Below are 16,011 nucleotides of genomic sequence, written 5' to 3' on the forward strand. Positions count from 1 at the left end.
GGACAAGCATCTGCAAGATAGGTAATTAAGAAATGTCCCTCCCCTTTACCCTATAAAGGGCTCTCCCCGGCAAACCCACTTCAGTCGTAGCAAGAATACACATCTAAGCCACACACAAAGCAAAATTGTAATTTAGAGGAGGGGGGGAGATTTGTACTGCCACCATATTAAGAAAAAAAGAATTTACGGGGAGTAAAACTTTGTTTTTTTTTCTGACATATGGTGGCAGTACGTATCGGATATAGCAAGATGCCCAAGCGGGTGGGCCTTATGCCTAAACAGCTTGAAGTACCTATGCCCAAGCGCAATTTTAGACTCAGAGAGTACATCTAGCCTGAAAATGCCTGACATTTTTTAAGGTGCTAAAAGCAGACCAAGAACCAGCCATGCTGGTTACTTCGGGTGAAGCAAGAGCTTTCTCTGCCCACGAAGTAGCCATTGCCTTTGTGGAACGCGCTGAGAAAGATGCTGGCGAATCAAAACTACTGAAACATAGGCCATTATGATTGACGAAAAAACAAGAAATAGAATTACGAGAGGCTGGATTCCCCTTAAACTCTCCTAGAAGCTGACAACAGGTGATCTGATCTTCTGAATTCGGCTGATATTGATAGGTACATCTGAAATGCCCTTTATTTGAACTCTAGAATATGCCATCTAGTTCCAGCGGAGAGGTGGCAAAATTACAGAAGGATGACCTGATTAACGGCTCTAAAATTCAACTCTGGAAAAATTGAAGTTTTAGGATGAAACAACTTTCACCCTGATTGAATATAAGAAATTCCACTGAAGAAGATATATCCTGAAGCTCACTACTCTCTTGGTAGAGGTAATGGCCACTAAGAATGCTAATTAAGCTTTAGCATATTAAAAAGGTACCACCTCCAAAGTAAAAGGGGGCCTGACAGATTGAAGAAAGATCCCAGGGGGGAAACAGGAGCTTTCTGGGTGGCCTAAGAAGCCCATTGCTTTAACCCCTTAAGGACCAAACGTCTGGAATAAAAGGGAATCATGACATGTCACACATGTCATGTGTCCTTAAGGGGTTAAAGAAACTTCTAACCAGCATATACGAAGACCAATCCCTTCTCAGAAAGAACTCTGGGAATACAATTTGGTCTTAACGTGGAAATGCCCAACCTGTGGAAATCTCCTGCAAATGTGTAAATTTGAACCAACCGGACAAATTAACTAGAAGACAGACGTTCCTTACAACAATGAAAAAACTCTACCCAAATCCTCATGTAAAAGTTAGAGGCGGAACGACTAAAAGATTATACTCAACAAGTGGGCTCTGACTCATGAAGACTCAAGAGATCCACCATGCAATTGTCCTACCATCAATAAGAACCTATTCAACACTTTCAGCAGGATATCCAGTCTTCTAAAAGTGTTTTCGAGATCGAAATATCCCCAAACTTCAAAGCCATCTCCACCAAGGCCGAAAACTAGCTCGTGTTTAGCCAGTACGGAAAGATTGGCAGAACCACTGCTCTGTCCGTTTCTTTGAAGAAGTCTTGGGAACAGTCTATAGGAGAAAAAAATGCAAGCCTGAAGAAATAACCTTAGATAGATAGCACAACTATTCGACGTGAACCATCTGTCCTGTATACAGAGGCAAACCTGAGAATCTTCATGTTCTCCCTCTTTGCCATAAGGTCTATCCAGGCACTCCAAATCTCACTGTAGACTGTGAACATGATCGGATCGGATATAGACCATTACTCTTGATCCCAATTTCTTGTGCTGAGGTTGTAGATGATGACATTGTCGACACATCATGAGTGGAAAGGAGAGAGAACCTCCCAGAAATCCTGAACCCAGTAAACCGTTTTAGTACATAGCTGAAACAGACCTTGCCTCTGGCACCACCATGTCTGCTGACGTCAACCAAGATCTGAATCGGTGAGGGCAGTGGAGAACTACCTTAAGAGCTCTGAAATTAGTGGACTATTTTTTTAGGACAAAAAACGCTGACACAAAGAATTTGTACAAGTGACCCAGCCTGTGAGAGATGCATTCTGAGGAGTAAATCACTCCTTCTATAGGCTGAAAGGACAGAATTGTCAGGAAAAACTTGATGTTGCCCACCAGTTTAGCCGATCTTCAGCTTTTTTCTAAGAGAGCCTAGGAGACAGAAATCCAAGATGTCCACACTTTGACCAAGAAGAGAGAATTTTCCACTGTAGTGGCCAAATCCAGATTTTGCTCAGTTGACTGCAGGAATTGAAGAAGTCAGACATCCCAGCAATCTCATTTCTGGTTCTTACGGAGGAATTTTCGCTTTATTGGGAATTGGACCTTTCCTCCATGAGTGCAGTAGATGCAAAGGTAACGTTTTAAGGTTAACACGAACCTGCAAAAGGAAAAAAACGGTTTCTGGAGAAGAAGGAAATACATTATAGTCTCTGTATCCAACCGCGTTGCTGTAGCACTCTGCTAGCTACCGGAACATACTTAAAAGACAACTGTCCCGATTAGCAATAAGTAGTCAAACTCCCAAGTAGGGAATGCCTTGTTCCCTAAAATATGCTTTTATGAGAGTGTTTTGAAGAGCAATGAAATCTCTTCAATCCACTTATGGTGTATTTTCAAAAAACATCTAGAGGGGCCGCAATAGGGATATGTGATACTATATCTCTGATCTATATACACCATGAACTTTCTTTCTGCAGAATCAGAGTTACAGAAGCTTCGATTCTGAACCTCAGGAGAGAAACCAATAGTTTAAAGGAATGATCAGAGTTTGACAACCCAATGAACTTGGTGGTTCACAAAACCATATCTCAAACTCCTTGAATCAAACAGGAACACTGTTTCTGTAAATAGAGTATCAGATGTTCTGAAGATTATGGATTGAGCAGATCTGAAAAGAGCAAGCAGTGCCCTCTTTAACTAGATCAAGAAACCAGTGATTGCAAGTAGGTTCTACTTAAGTCAGGCAAGAGACATTCAGATATATACTGGTTCCCAAATGCATCCTGGGAATGTTAAGTGACTCCACTGAATGGCACTCCAGTCATCTACCTCAAAGGGATGAAAGGCTAAGTCAGCCCTGCAGGGGAAATGAACCTGTGAACCCCCAAGGGTTGAACAAGGTCTAAACCCACTGAGCTATCCACACTTGGTATAGAATAACAGGATTAAGCCTCCAAGCTTCTTGGCGTCCAAAATGCCTACCCAAGTCAGACTTGGTTCTTGGTCTTGAGGTGGAGCATTTTTACTTTTTCGGTTATAATGGGAGTAAAGAGTGGACTGAAAAGGATGCTGATCTGCCGTTCAAGCTTAAGCCACCAGGATATAAGGCAAACAGCAGAACAACCCATGATCTTGGCCGACATTGTCAAATTTTATTAGTCAAATCCATATAAAGTATGAGACAATCACAAATAAAACCGGAAACTGACAAGCTGCTCATCAGGAGACTTAAATAACTTCCATTAATGATTGTAAACCAAGTTATAAGTTTTGGACACCGCAGCACCTGCCAGCAAAGACCCATACCGAAAACCAGCAGTCTGAAAAGAGTCTGCAAGAGGTCTCAGCCTTCTTGACGACAGGGTTATTAAAGCAGATACTTCTGCAGAATTTTATGGATTCCCAGTGTACCTGGGTGTGCAATATTTACCCATTTGATGGTAAACATATTAAACGTCGGGCAAGAAAGGCTTGTTAGACAGAGTGCTCCCATTTCTGCATATAAGGAGGACATGGGGTTTGAGGAACAGATAACCCTCATTAAAGTTTAGCAGATTTATCCTGCCCCATGACAGATTCATTATTAATTAACCTTCTAAGTACATAAGGTGGGAACCAACTCCACACAGTATGATGAACCAGACATGTCTTAAGAAGAAGTAATCATTCGCCAGACATTAGAAGCAATTGAAGAACGCTTCTCTTCTGTCTCTGCAGAACATCTCAGGCAGAGCAGCTAAAACACTATTTAATTCTCTATAAGAATTCAAACAAACATAGGAATGATTGCATATTCTCTGCCTAATTTTACCCAAGAAATTGCAGCACCTTGGTCATATTTATAAACCCCAGAACCATATTAAGGGGAGCAGCACAGATACAATAAGCAAAAGCCTTGTATAGCTGAGGCATTCCACGTTGTACAAACAGTCCATTTTGCACATACAGTCCACTTTCTGAAAACATTTCCATCCATAACTTGCAATTTTAAATCAGAACAGATTTTCAACGCAGAGATCAGCTAATCTTACCTTGAAAACCTCTGAGCCGTGTGGGGGGTTGGTGACACGGGGAACCCTTCTGACAAGCTTCCTGCTGCCAGAGGGAATAGCACAGCGATCCGCACCCGGCGGTTTCCCTGAAGTTCCGGTTCGCACATGCACAATAGCACACCCGGAACTTCGGTGGAATGCAACACCACCCGGGCGTGAGTTCCACTGCTGTGCGCACACGCACAGCCTGCAACATAATGAAGCTGTCCCCTGGCGTGCCCATACTCACAAAGCCGGAACATACTTGGCGCAAAATTAAACAGAAAGGGCTCTGGAACCTCCACGGACGGAGCCATGCCGCTCAGCCTACCACCAGGGCGGCTATCAGGCTTCCTCCCCCAGACAGCAACCTGTGTGCCTCAACTTCAACAGCCGCTTGATCCGTCCCATGCTGGGACAAGGAAGAACTGAGGTGAGTTTGCCGAGGGAAGCCCTTTATAGGTTAAAGGGGAGGGACATTTCTTAATGCAGATGCTTGTCCCAATTAGGAAGCACAACCCATACGTACTGCCACCACATGTCAGAAAAATAAGGCTATATTGTATAAGGCTATATTGTCCTGTATTACAAAGTGATACAGGAAGAAGAGATTAGGTGTGGTAATGCCACAATATAGCACAACAAGATAAAGAAAAAGCAGATAAAATATTTAAAGATTTTTAATGTCCGAGGATTAAAAGCACTTCCTACATTAGATGGTGAATATAGTTTTAGAAATACAAATATATATATCTCAAACAGCATAAAAAGGTCATGCAACTTTATTAAGGGGGGGAGGGAGGATCTAATCCATTTGCTCTGAAGTGGCATGCAAATAAGATTGGGGCAAAAAAAATAAAAAATTAGGAACGTTATACTACACACACACACAAACACAGGCATATGGTTATTAAGGAATACAGATAATATCTAGTCCATGATTAGGCATACAAACCCAATCTGAAGACTAAGCATCCAGGGTTGAACTTTCTATGTTCTTTGGAATACCAGAGGATTTCTTTATTTGGTGGATGTGTTTAGCAAGTACGCCTGTCCCTAGTTACACTGTTTAGAGCCATTCAGTACCCAACTGATTTGGCTCTGCTTAGGCCAGCAGCTGCAATTTATTTAATTTTTTTGTTAAACAACTGCGTATGTCCACATTCATTAACACATCTGAAAAGTTTGTTATAACTCACGGCTCGGCGAATGCGGGGCCTTTCTGTTACTCCCTTGCGGATTGCAGTAGGCAGGCATAGATACATTGAACCTTTATAAATAAAACAAGGGGGCCAGATTGTTCAGTTTGTATAAAAAACAGCTTCTGCCAGCATTTTTCAACAGCATCAATAAGAACATTTTTATTCAGACTTTATGCATAAAACATAAATGAGCAACAGTATTCCCACCCCTTATATTTTAGATATTTAGGAATACAGTTTCACAGAGACTTGCAGAATGCACTGTTACGCTGAAAAGAGTTGGTTGGCTGTAACAATTAAAAGGGACACTCCAATCACCGTATCCCTCAGACCTTATTGTGATGGTTATTTTGCAAGGAGACTATAGGTGCAACCACATGCTTCAACCAAGCCATTTTCAAGAGATTGTGGAAGGAGAGAAATGGTTGCAGCAACCAAAGCCAACCTTCTCTACCACCAGTATGAAATGGTAAAAAAAAAGGCTTGACTGCATCAAACAACTATTAATCGCTTTGGTGATATCGAATTGTAGCAGATTCCTGTGTCATGTAATCTCATTATCCAGCCAAAATATCTGTATGTGTTAACACAGCTAAATCCTACTACCTGAATAAACATTTTGTTTAGATAACGAAGATATGAAAGTGCTTTATTTTCAAGCACGATTGACAAAACTGAAGGGACTGCACCAACAGCCTCTTTGCAATAAAACACTACAATAATATGCAGGGGGTATTTGATTAACGTGCCTTTATATACGCTCAGAATCAGGAGTATGGTTAAATTATAAAAAAAGTACCTGCAGCAATACAGTAATGGACAAAAAAAAAGTAAAGAATTTGCCAGTTTATCAAAACACTGGAAAAAAGCAGACATCCACACACTCTGTGAAACAGCACTCCTCCAAAATCGTGTGGATTACAATGATTCATGCAGAGATTGACAGTGTCTGGATCCAATATAACTAATAAACACCTTGATATAAATGAAATTGGGAAAATTCACAGTTTAAAAAGGTCTTTAAATCAAAGCCAAACCATTATATGAAAAAGAAAAGAAAAAAAAAACACAAGAGTTCACACCTAACAATAGCAGATAGGGAGAAATAAAATCCAATACAAACCAAAACTAAAATAAGCCTGAATGGTCTTTGTGCCAGCCATTGCAGAACAATAGCATTTAATTATCGTAAACTTGTTTGCGTCTATATATTTGTCTCTCCTTGCCTTACATACTTTTTACAGGTATTCTATAAGCCTGATGAATACTACTAAAGTTTTGCACACCAAATGTAATTCAAGTACCGGTACATTTCTTTTTGCAGGATTATAAAAAGTTACAGGACCAAATTAGAGAACTCTAAGATTTCTGAGAAATCGTGATTGCTGGCCACAAGTCACTTTGTGTGTTAATACTGTACACAAGTTCAAATGACTACATCTTGCTATTTTCTGGTATTAAAAATGCCAATAGTAGGGATAATGTACATGTACATGTACATTAAACAATCTGGTCGAGGTTATATAGCGACAGATTGGATAAACCATTAGGGGACTGCAGTCATAAAAATGTGAAGATCCCCCGATGTACAGGGTACCTTCTTTTAAATAGTGTGGATTAGCTTCACCAACTCTGGTAGGCTTTGTGTTCTATATCAAGACATTTCTACAAATAAATATGACAATGCAGTTGTAAAGAAACAAAAGGTCTGCAGAACTTTAACAGATGTTAAATAAAATACTTCACACTATTATAATGGTGACAATTTTTACACCCCCCAGTAAAAAAAATAAACACTCAGTGAGACAATGTGTGATCTGAGGAACACAAGAATCTATTGTGTTCAAATTACCTCCAAACTCAAACCTTAAGAACAGAGGTAACTAACCATTCTGAACCAAAACAAACCTTGAAATTGAGCTATAGGTTTGTTCCACCATAATTTAAGAGTTTCTCTTCAAGTGCCCCATACGTATTATATATCGTTTGTTAAAGAAAAGAAAGCACTTTAATTTGATTTGACATATACATATATAACTTCTGGGTGCTCTGCCTCAAGGCAGCTGGATGTGCTGTGTAAGTGCTCAGAGCACGATCTCTATTCTATGTGGATTTTCTGCCCAACATCCTTTCCAAGACTCCCTGGTTCCAATGGCCGGTAGAGGTGCCTTGAGTTGATCAGTCAGACTACTTTTTGTGAAAGTGCAGGTTTCGTCGAGACTGGATGGCGACGTTTAGCGAGAGAACTGGCCGACCTAACCAGTGAGACACTTTCCCTCTAGAGACTTACCTCACAAACTGGGGTTATACACACACCCCACGTGCATGCAGTCTGTCCCACCGTTGTTTCTGCAGCTGTGCCTGTCAAGATATAGCGTAAGCTCACCTCAATAAGGCTGAGCTCTTAATTTCTGATTTGGGGCCTATGCAATCGGGTCTTGTGTACCCAATCTCCATTGACCGCTTACATTACATGTCGGCTTAAAATCTTGATCCCAACATGGCAGGCGATCTCCTGAATTTGACGATGCACTGACACCAATCCCTCAGGTTCATATGGACCCCTTTGAACGATCTCTACAGAAACAAAGCAATCTTCCAAATCTTCTGGTCTAAACTAGAGGCACGAACAGCGTGTTCCCAGCTAAAACTCAGAGAGGGGAATCCAAGAAACGAGCAGCAGTGAACCTCCCAAAGAAGCAACTTGACAACAAGCAGTTGCTACCCTCCACATGTATTTGTCTGGGCTGAAGGCCACTAGGGGCTTCTCCCCATCGCATAGACATGCTGGCACAGGAGGCGCCGACAGTGACATCCAAACACATCGATCCTCAGCTGTATCCCTTCTGGGAAGGACTTGGACCTTCTATGTATCCAGGTCTGTGACTTAATGATGTGGGCCTCCGGGCAGGCCTGAGGCTGCCTGGCCTCCCAACCATGTTGTTGACACTAGCGAACCAGTAGCTTCTATCCTGCATCTCCCAACAAGGGTGTCAGCAATTCGGACCCTCTCACACATACTGCCTAATTTTTCGTTTTATATGTCTTAAGGATACCCACATTACTCATTTGCACATAACAGTGCTTAAGTTGTATTTTCTGATGCCTTACGCCTTTTACCAAGATTTATCGTTTTAGTTTCAATTATGATGGAAGCAGTGTATCAATTTTGGACACAGCTGATCCCTATTGTGACATAATTTAAAGGGAAACTATAGTCTGGCACTAAACTTGCCCCTCTGTCAAGACCCCCCTTCTTCACTTATCTGATTCCAACACTGGCTCAGCTCCGCCCCACTGCTCCAATAATTACATGCTCAGGGTTAAGGGTGATGGGAGTTTGCACCCAGAAAACTTCAATGAGCTGAAGTGGTCTGGGTGCCCACAGTGTCCCTTTAACATGTGCTGTACTTTTCCGCAGTAGTAATCTTGTTTAGTTAGCCCTCTCTACTGCTCAGAAACTACTCTCAGTCCTGTCTAGACAGATTGGTTTCTCCATTTTATTTTTTAAAATTGAGGCTGAAGTACGCTAAAGTTTATTGTATATTGCATTGTTATTGCATATATGACGTGTATCTAGTCTGACTCGCTTTTCTTTATTCTGTAATGTTCTTTTTGATGCCTCAAAAGAAAGATCAACATTTATAACTTCTCATTTAAAATAAAGAAATTTACACAAAAATTTTTTTTTCATAGTTTTGCCATTAATAATGTCTGTAAGTACAGCTTATTAAAAGTAATTCAAACTTAATTCATTGTCCTGATTTACAGAGTACATAATAAGTCTAGGATTTCAGTTTATTTTTGGTAATTACAGATCACAAAATACACAGAGTAAAATAAAATTTTAATGAGGAGTGATTTTAGAATTTGAGGTTTGTCTTGCAAGATTAACGTTAAAAAAAATAAAAATAAGTTATCAAAGTAGACACCGTTGGCTATTTACCCAAGGGTAATTTAACTCTTATTATGTAGCCATTTAACTGTCAATCTCTGCTAAATATTGTACAAGTACAAGTTAGGGTTTTTTTCCTTCAGATTTTTAGCACACATATAAAATGATTTTTTGAATATGTATGTTGCAAACCTGATGTGTGCTACCACTGTACAAAACCCCATAATTTGTTCAGCTACATCTTCTGGTAACAACTATACCACTAATATGCCTTTGCCACTAACATGTTAAAGAGACCTGACCATTTCAGTTTTTACAGTTCAAATTTTTAGGACCGATTTGATGGGCAAATGGCTAATTGTGTCATAATAGTGGTTTGATTGTTTAAACCGCTCAAAGTCCTACCAACTGCAAAAGTGGACACTTCAGTGTATCTCTCATTTGGTGTATACTGTGCATTAATATGTTGCCATTCTTTTTATACCAGTCAGTTTATGTCATAGTGTGTGGTAAATATATATTTTTTGTTGCATTTCCACATACACATTACATTTTAACAGGGCATTTTTCAAATATATGTGCCACTGTGGTCAGATTCCCCAAATAATGCTTAGATGCTTGAAATTGGTGCAGGGCAACTGAAAAAAAGCCAGCACTGATCTGCCATTGGAGCATGGGGGGAGACCCTGGGGGTCTTCCAATCACGATGATCCAGTGAGAGAATCGCTGTGGCTCAATTTGATGGCTCAAATGCAATTTTCTTTATGGATTTAAAGGGATACATGCAGTGCTGACATTCATCAAAAGTTTATCGGCACTAAAAATGGTTCCAGCTGACAGAGGGGAGACCAGGTATCTGCAGACAAGCATTGTTGTTGCTCGTAGCTGCTATCTTGGGTCTTTGGGCTTTTTTGAGAGATCCTTTATCGGTCTTCGTTTTTTTTTTTTGTTTGTTAAACCAGAGATGATAGGCGATCAGTTCATGTATGTGCATTTGAAAACAGCATTTTATCAGTACAAATAAAAGGTGTCTTGCATAGAGCTCATGAAAGATATATTACCACTGAAAAGCAATTTCTCTGCACTCTCTAATAACCACTTTTTTCTAGCAAACGTTATCAAATATTTAAACTTTTTTGTCAGTTGCAAGCCAAAGTACACAAACCTCTAATATAGCAAAACAGCATGACTGAGTCATAGTTAATATTTTTTTCCTCTCAGGTACGTCCTCATATTTAAAAAACAGATTAAAGGGACACTCCGGTGCCAGGAAAACAAATAGTTTTCCTGGCACTGCAGGTCCCCTATCCCTCCCAGAGGCGGAGTTAACCCTGCAATGTAATTATTGCAGTTTATGAAAACTGCAATATTTACAGTTGCAGGGTTAAGGGTAGTGGGAGTTGGCACCCAGACCACTCCAATGGGCAGAAGTGGTCTGGGTGCCTGGAGTGTACCTTTAAAGGGACACTATAGTCACCAGAACAACTACAGCTTATTGGATTTGTTCTGGTGAGTAGAATCATTCCCTTCAGGCTTTTTGCTGTAAAAACTGTATTTTCAGAGAAAATGCAGTGTTTACATTGCAGCCTAGTGATAACTTCACTGGCCACTCCTCAGATGGCTGTTAGAGACCCTTCCTGGGTCATGGCTGCCTAAAATGCATCCAAACATTCAGTATCTCCTCCCTCTGCATGCAGACACTGAACCTTCCTCATAGAGATTCATTGATTCAATTCATCTTTATGAGGAGATGGTGTTTGACCAGGGATGTGTTTGAATCATGCTGGCTCTGCCCCTGATCTGCCTCCTTGTCAGTCTCAGCCAATCCTATGGGGAAGCATTGTGATTGGATCAGGCTTCCACTTCTGATGCCAGCAAACTGTATTTTCTGAGTCTAACAGCATGCAGAGTTACATCTTCAGGCTTGAATACAGTAAGATTTTTACTATATTTATGGAGGCATGAGGGGCCCAGGGGAGCTAGATGGTGGGTTTAACACTATAGGGTTAGGAATACATGTTTGTGTTCCTGACCCTATAGTGATCCTTTAAAAGTTTCATTATGAACGGCAACTGATTTTCTCATATGTCAACTACTTATCTACTACATAGGTATAAGCTGTTTGCAACATGAAAGAACCTAAACTTTTACATAAAAAACATGAATGCCAAAGCACAGACCAAAGTCATAGGATAGGCAGTAGTCACTTGCATTTGTCCAATAACACCGTTCTATAGGTAATCAGGAAACACAGCAAACATTTCTGGGAATTTAAGTTCAGTTTCTCTCATGTGTAGTACATTTCTAGTCTTAAAAAAGCCAATTAAAGTACTAATATTTTGGACTGGTTGTATTTTAAGACATCTGTACAATGCATTAAGTTAAAGAATGGGTGGACACTAGCCTAATGTGCAGATTTAAAGACTTTTTAAGGCATACTCCTTTAATTGCAGGAGCCATGCTGCAAGCGTAAACATGCCAAGCTGTCAAGGAGCAGGGACTTTCTATATATAGAAAACTGTGAATTTAAAGGAACACAAACATGCATTTCTGAGAATAAGTGTTTTTCCGAGCCAATCACAATGCTTCCCCATAGGATTGGCTGATACTGTTAAGGAGGCAGATCAGGGGCAGAGCCAGCAGAAGTCAAACACAGCCCTGGCCAATCAACATCTCCTCAGAGATTCATTGAAGCAATGCATCTCTATGAAAGTTCAGTGTCTCCATGCAGAGGGAGGAGACACTGAATGTCAGTGCTGCACTGCACCAAGAAGTACCTCTAGTAGCCATCTGAGAAGTGGCCAGTTGAGTTATCACTAGGCTGTAATGTAAATATTTCATTTTCTCAGAAAATACATTGTTTATTGCAAAATGCCTGAAAGGAATGATTCTACTTACCAGAACAAATACAATAAGCTGGAGTTGTTCTGGTGACTATAGTGTCCCTTTGAGAAGTTTTGAGAAACTGATACAAGCCCTATAACCACTACAAAAAGTCACGCTGGTTATGGGTTCCTTCTCTTTAACCCCTTAAGGACACATGACATGTGTGACATGTCATGACTCCCTTTTATTCCAGAAGTTTGGTCCTTAAGGGGTTAAAGCAGTCGATAACATGAAGTTGAACAAATTATTTTCAAGGACCATACCTCACTACTTGCCCTTAGTAGTATTACTGGTGTCGCTTATGAACACAAAGCTGCAAGTCAGCAAACAAGTGCAAAAATAAAAAACTAAACTTGCAGCTGAATTTTTTTTTTTTTTTTAACATTAAAAGAACACTCCCAAGCACCAAAACCACTACAGCACACAATAGTGGTTATGGTATCAGGAGAGCCCTGGCACCTCCCCACTATATTTATTCAAACCTTTAAGAACAGTTTGAGAAAGGTGACCCCGTGTTAGTGGTCAGCCTCCAGGAGAGTCAAGAAACTGGAAGGGTGCCAGTCACAATAACCACTACACTGTGTTTCTATGGTTATGGTGCATGGAGTCTCTTTAAAGCAGATCTTTTACTTGCCAAGATGTGAAAATTCATTGTTCCATCATATTAGCCAATGCATATCTACCTCTGCTTCCCTTCTATGTTTAGGGTAACTCTGCTGCCCCCTGATAACTCAGACAGTCATGCGCACACTTGCAGATCTAAAGAGAAATGCCATAAGCGCAACAAAATATTCCTTTTAAAGTGCCTCTGCACGGCACTGTTGGTATTAATTGAATTTACACGACATGGTCTACTCTTGTCCAATGAACAGGTTTTGGGAAACATTCGCATTGGTTTAATCTGAAGAGAATAAATTAAACAACCAAATATCTTCAACTCACTGGTTTTCAACTAAAACATACAGTGTCATTCACTAAAGTAAGAATTTAGGGTGACATTAAAGTGAAATGAAGACTTAAAAGAGAAGCTATAGTGCCATAAAAACAAAGTTGTGCCCTGCAAAAACTACTCCTGTCCCTTATTCGTTTCCAGACCCAATGTCCCTTGGTGCTGGTTCAGGCTCCGCTCCTCCCTCACCAACATCAGCCAATTAAGGTGTAATTAGCCCTCAAAAGATAATTATTGCAGACCACTTCAATGAGCTCAAGTAGTCTGAGTGCTTATAAGGCCAAAATAATCAAACTGGAAAAATGTGTTCAGTCTACTATGCTTTCCAATTCGCTATTCTGGCCTTTCATTTGAAATTCACTTCAAATTTACCTTGAATTCTCACTTAAGATTTTCATTCACTAAGTAGTGAATTATGAGGCGTTAAAAACGGAATGCAAAATTGAAGGTTAAATAACCACGCTGCCAAGTGAAAGTCAAATATGATGGGTCAGGGCTTCTCTGAAGTGACTGACTGAATAAAAGGACCACTATAGGCACCCAGACCACTTTAGCTTAATGAAGTGGTCTGGGTGCCAGGTCCACCTAGGATTAACCCTTTCTTCTATAAACATAGCAGTTTCAGAGAAACTGCTATGTTTATCTATGGGTTAATCCAGCCTCTAGTGGCTGTCTCATTGACAGCCCCTAGAGGCGCTTCTCACTGTGATTTTCACAGTGAGAAGACGCCAGCGTCCATGGGAAAGCATTGATAATGCTTTCCTATGAACTGGCTGAATGCACGCGCGGCTCCTGCCGCACATGCGCATTCAGCCGATGACGTCACTGAGGAGAGTTCCCGCCCCCCCGCCCGGCGCTGGAGAAAGAGGTAAGTTTAACCCCTTCCATCCCCCAGAGCACATGCGTGTTTATACCTCAAATGTCACGGGTGCCTCGCTGGTATTCTTCGAGATGCTCGGTGTTTTGGAGAGAGGCACCTTAATATATCTCTCTAAACACACAGTTAAAAGTTTTTTTTATTTTTTTTTATTTATGTTACTCTTGTTTTGGGCTCAGTCCTGGTTTGTTGTCTTAAACAAACAAAAAAAACACTATGCTGCTATATCAACTGTAATTCTGTAGGTTTTAAGTAGCAATAAAGAATCTATAAAATAAATAGTACGAGCAATTGGTATTGTCAATATGATACTGTGAGACATCACATGTTATCAAAGGCAGCATACGATATTGTTAAAATTGATGCTTATTTTGTATTCCTATGTGGATACCTTTTGCACATATCTTGTCTTGTATTCCTCACAGATTACATTTGATGCATGTACTACCTTTATTGCTCATCAAAAGAACTAAAAGATTTGCAAATAAATTGAAGTATATAGTTGCGTTGGTGACGGATGCCCGATAAAGCTACTGGTTTATAAAATGTGCCATTCAAGTCACTCTTTAGTAAAATACTCTCTCTGCAATGGTTTGGTCTGATTAAAAAAAAAAAAAAAAAAAAAACAGTGATATTTTCCCAATTTCAGCATATAAAAACATCATTTATAATTCAATTAAAAAAAAAGCATTCACCCAATGCCCAGAGCACAGGACCTGCAGGGGTGTATAGTAACAACCGGAAAAAAACACTGTCAATAGCCTCCCACTGGTAACACCTGTCCCAGACACCATAACTACTTCTCCACACACAGCTCTGAGGAAAGGACTAAACACACACACACTAACACGAAGCCACACGGTCACACTCTGAGGTAACACACGGCCAGCTTACCGTCCCTAGAGGTCCCCATGAGCTGGTCGAGCATGGCTCGCATTTGGGCCTGCGCCGACATTTTGACGCGGAAAGGGGGGAGGACGTAGACACAAGGTTGTTTTGCTGTTCGGTAATGGCCGCCGCTATCTCGGCGAAGAACGGCGGGCGGTCTGCTCCTCACACACAGAGAGGAAGAAGAAGATATAAAATAAAAATGTCCGGTCCGCTCCTCACACAGCGGCCGGTGGTGAATGGAGATCCCACAGCTGGAGGAGACGCGCGCAAGCGAGCGAGCGGTAGTGGCGCATGCGCAGTTGCGCTCAGCGGCGGCGTCGCTCGCGTCCAAACCGTCGCCTCCACGCGGCAGCGGATTGGCCTCGCGCCCGTCCACGCATCTTTTCCTCGGCCGGTGATTGGTTGGATCGAGAAAAAAAAACACCCCAAAACAAAACGATCTCGGCTGAGGCCAGGCGCTGGTTGGTCGGGAAGGCAGTCAAATGATTGTTCGCCAGTTAGACGTGTCACAACGGTGGGAGTTGCGTGGTAGCACAGACTGGATGTTAGCTGCCATGCATTGAGCGCTAGATGATAAAGTGGAATCAAGCAATGTGAGCAGAGATTGAGTCCGGCTTTTTGACAGCACTGCAGGAATTCACCAGCCATAAATAACATTAGGCTTATTATTCACTCAAATCCGACAGGGCTACTCCAGGGTTGCCACCTTTCTTGGGGGAAAAAATACTGCCCATACTAATTTGCATAAACAATTATGTATGTGTGACATCACAGGTTGTAAATGACAAGAGAAAACTCTGTGAAATCACCAATAAACTCATAGTTTGATTCTGCTGTATAGAGGGATTGCATCCACTGTCTCCCAGTGTCTCCTTGGAACATATTATTATTTTTTTTAATTCTTTATTTGTACTCGTTAGGCAGAGCAAGTATACTGTAACTGTTGGGCTTACGCAGAAGCCAACTCATTGTACAGAGTCATGAGATAACATTAAGTATTTTGAACAATACAGAACAGGAGTGACGACTCTCGCCCGGTCCCGGGCTTCTTATGTCTTGCCCCCTATCGAGGAAATTTTATC

At 41.0% G+C, this 16,011-nt stretch overlaps 1 protein-coding gene across 2 annotated transcripts in view; it reads right to left on the bottom strand.

The window, feature by feature from the left end:
* The window catches only part of LUC7L2 (LUC7 like 2, pre-mRNA splicing factor), a 44,716-nt gene extending 29,504 nt beyond the window's left edge, over positions 1-15,212 (bottom strand). Inside the window, exons 1-2 of one of the 2 annotated variants that reach the window (XM_063426346.1) lie at positions 14,933-15,212; positions 5,429-5,499 (exon numbers count right to left, since the gene is read on the bottom strand). In XM_063426346.1, coding sequence (XP_063282416.1) covers positions 5,429-5,486 — 58 coding nt within the window. In that variant the 5' untranslated portion in view covers positions 5,487-5,499; positions 14,933-15,212. The remainder of the gene's footprint in view (positions 1-5,428; positions 5,500-14,932) is intronic. The other variant, XM_063426345.1, reaches the window with a different exon arrangement.
* Positions 15,213-16,011: the final 799 nt, after the last annotated feature.

Source organism: Pelobates fuscus, chromosome 7 (assembly GCF_036172605.1).
Source record: "Pelobates fuscus isolate aPelFus1 chromosome 7, aPelFus1.pri, whole genome shotgun sequence".
Taxonomy (NCBI): Eukaryota; Metazoa; Chordata; class Amphibia; order Anura; family Pelobatidae; genus Pelobates; species Pelobates fuscus.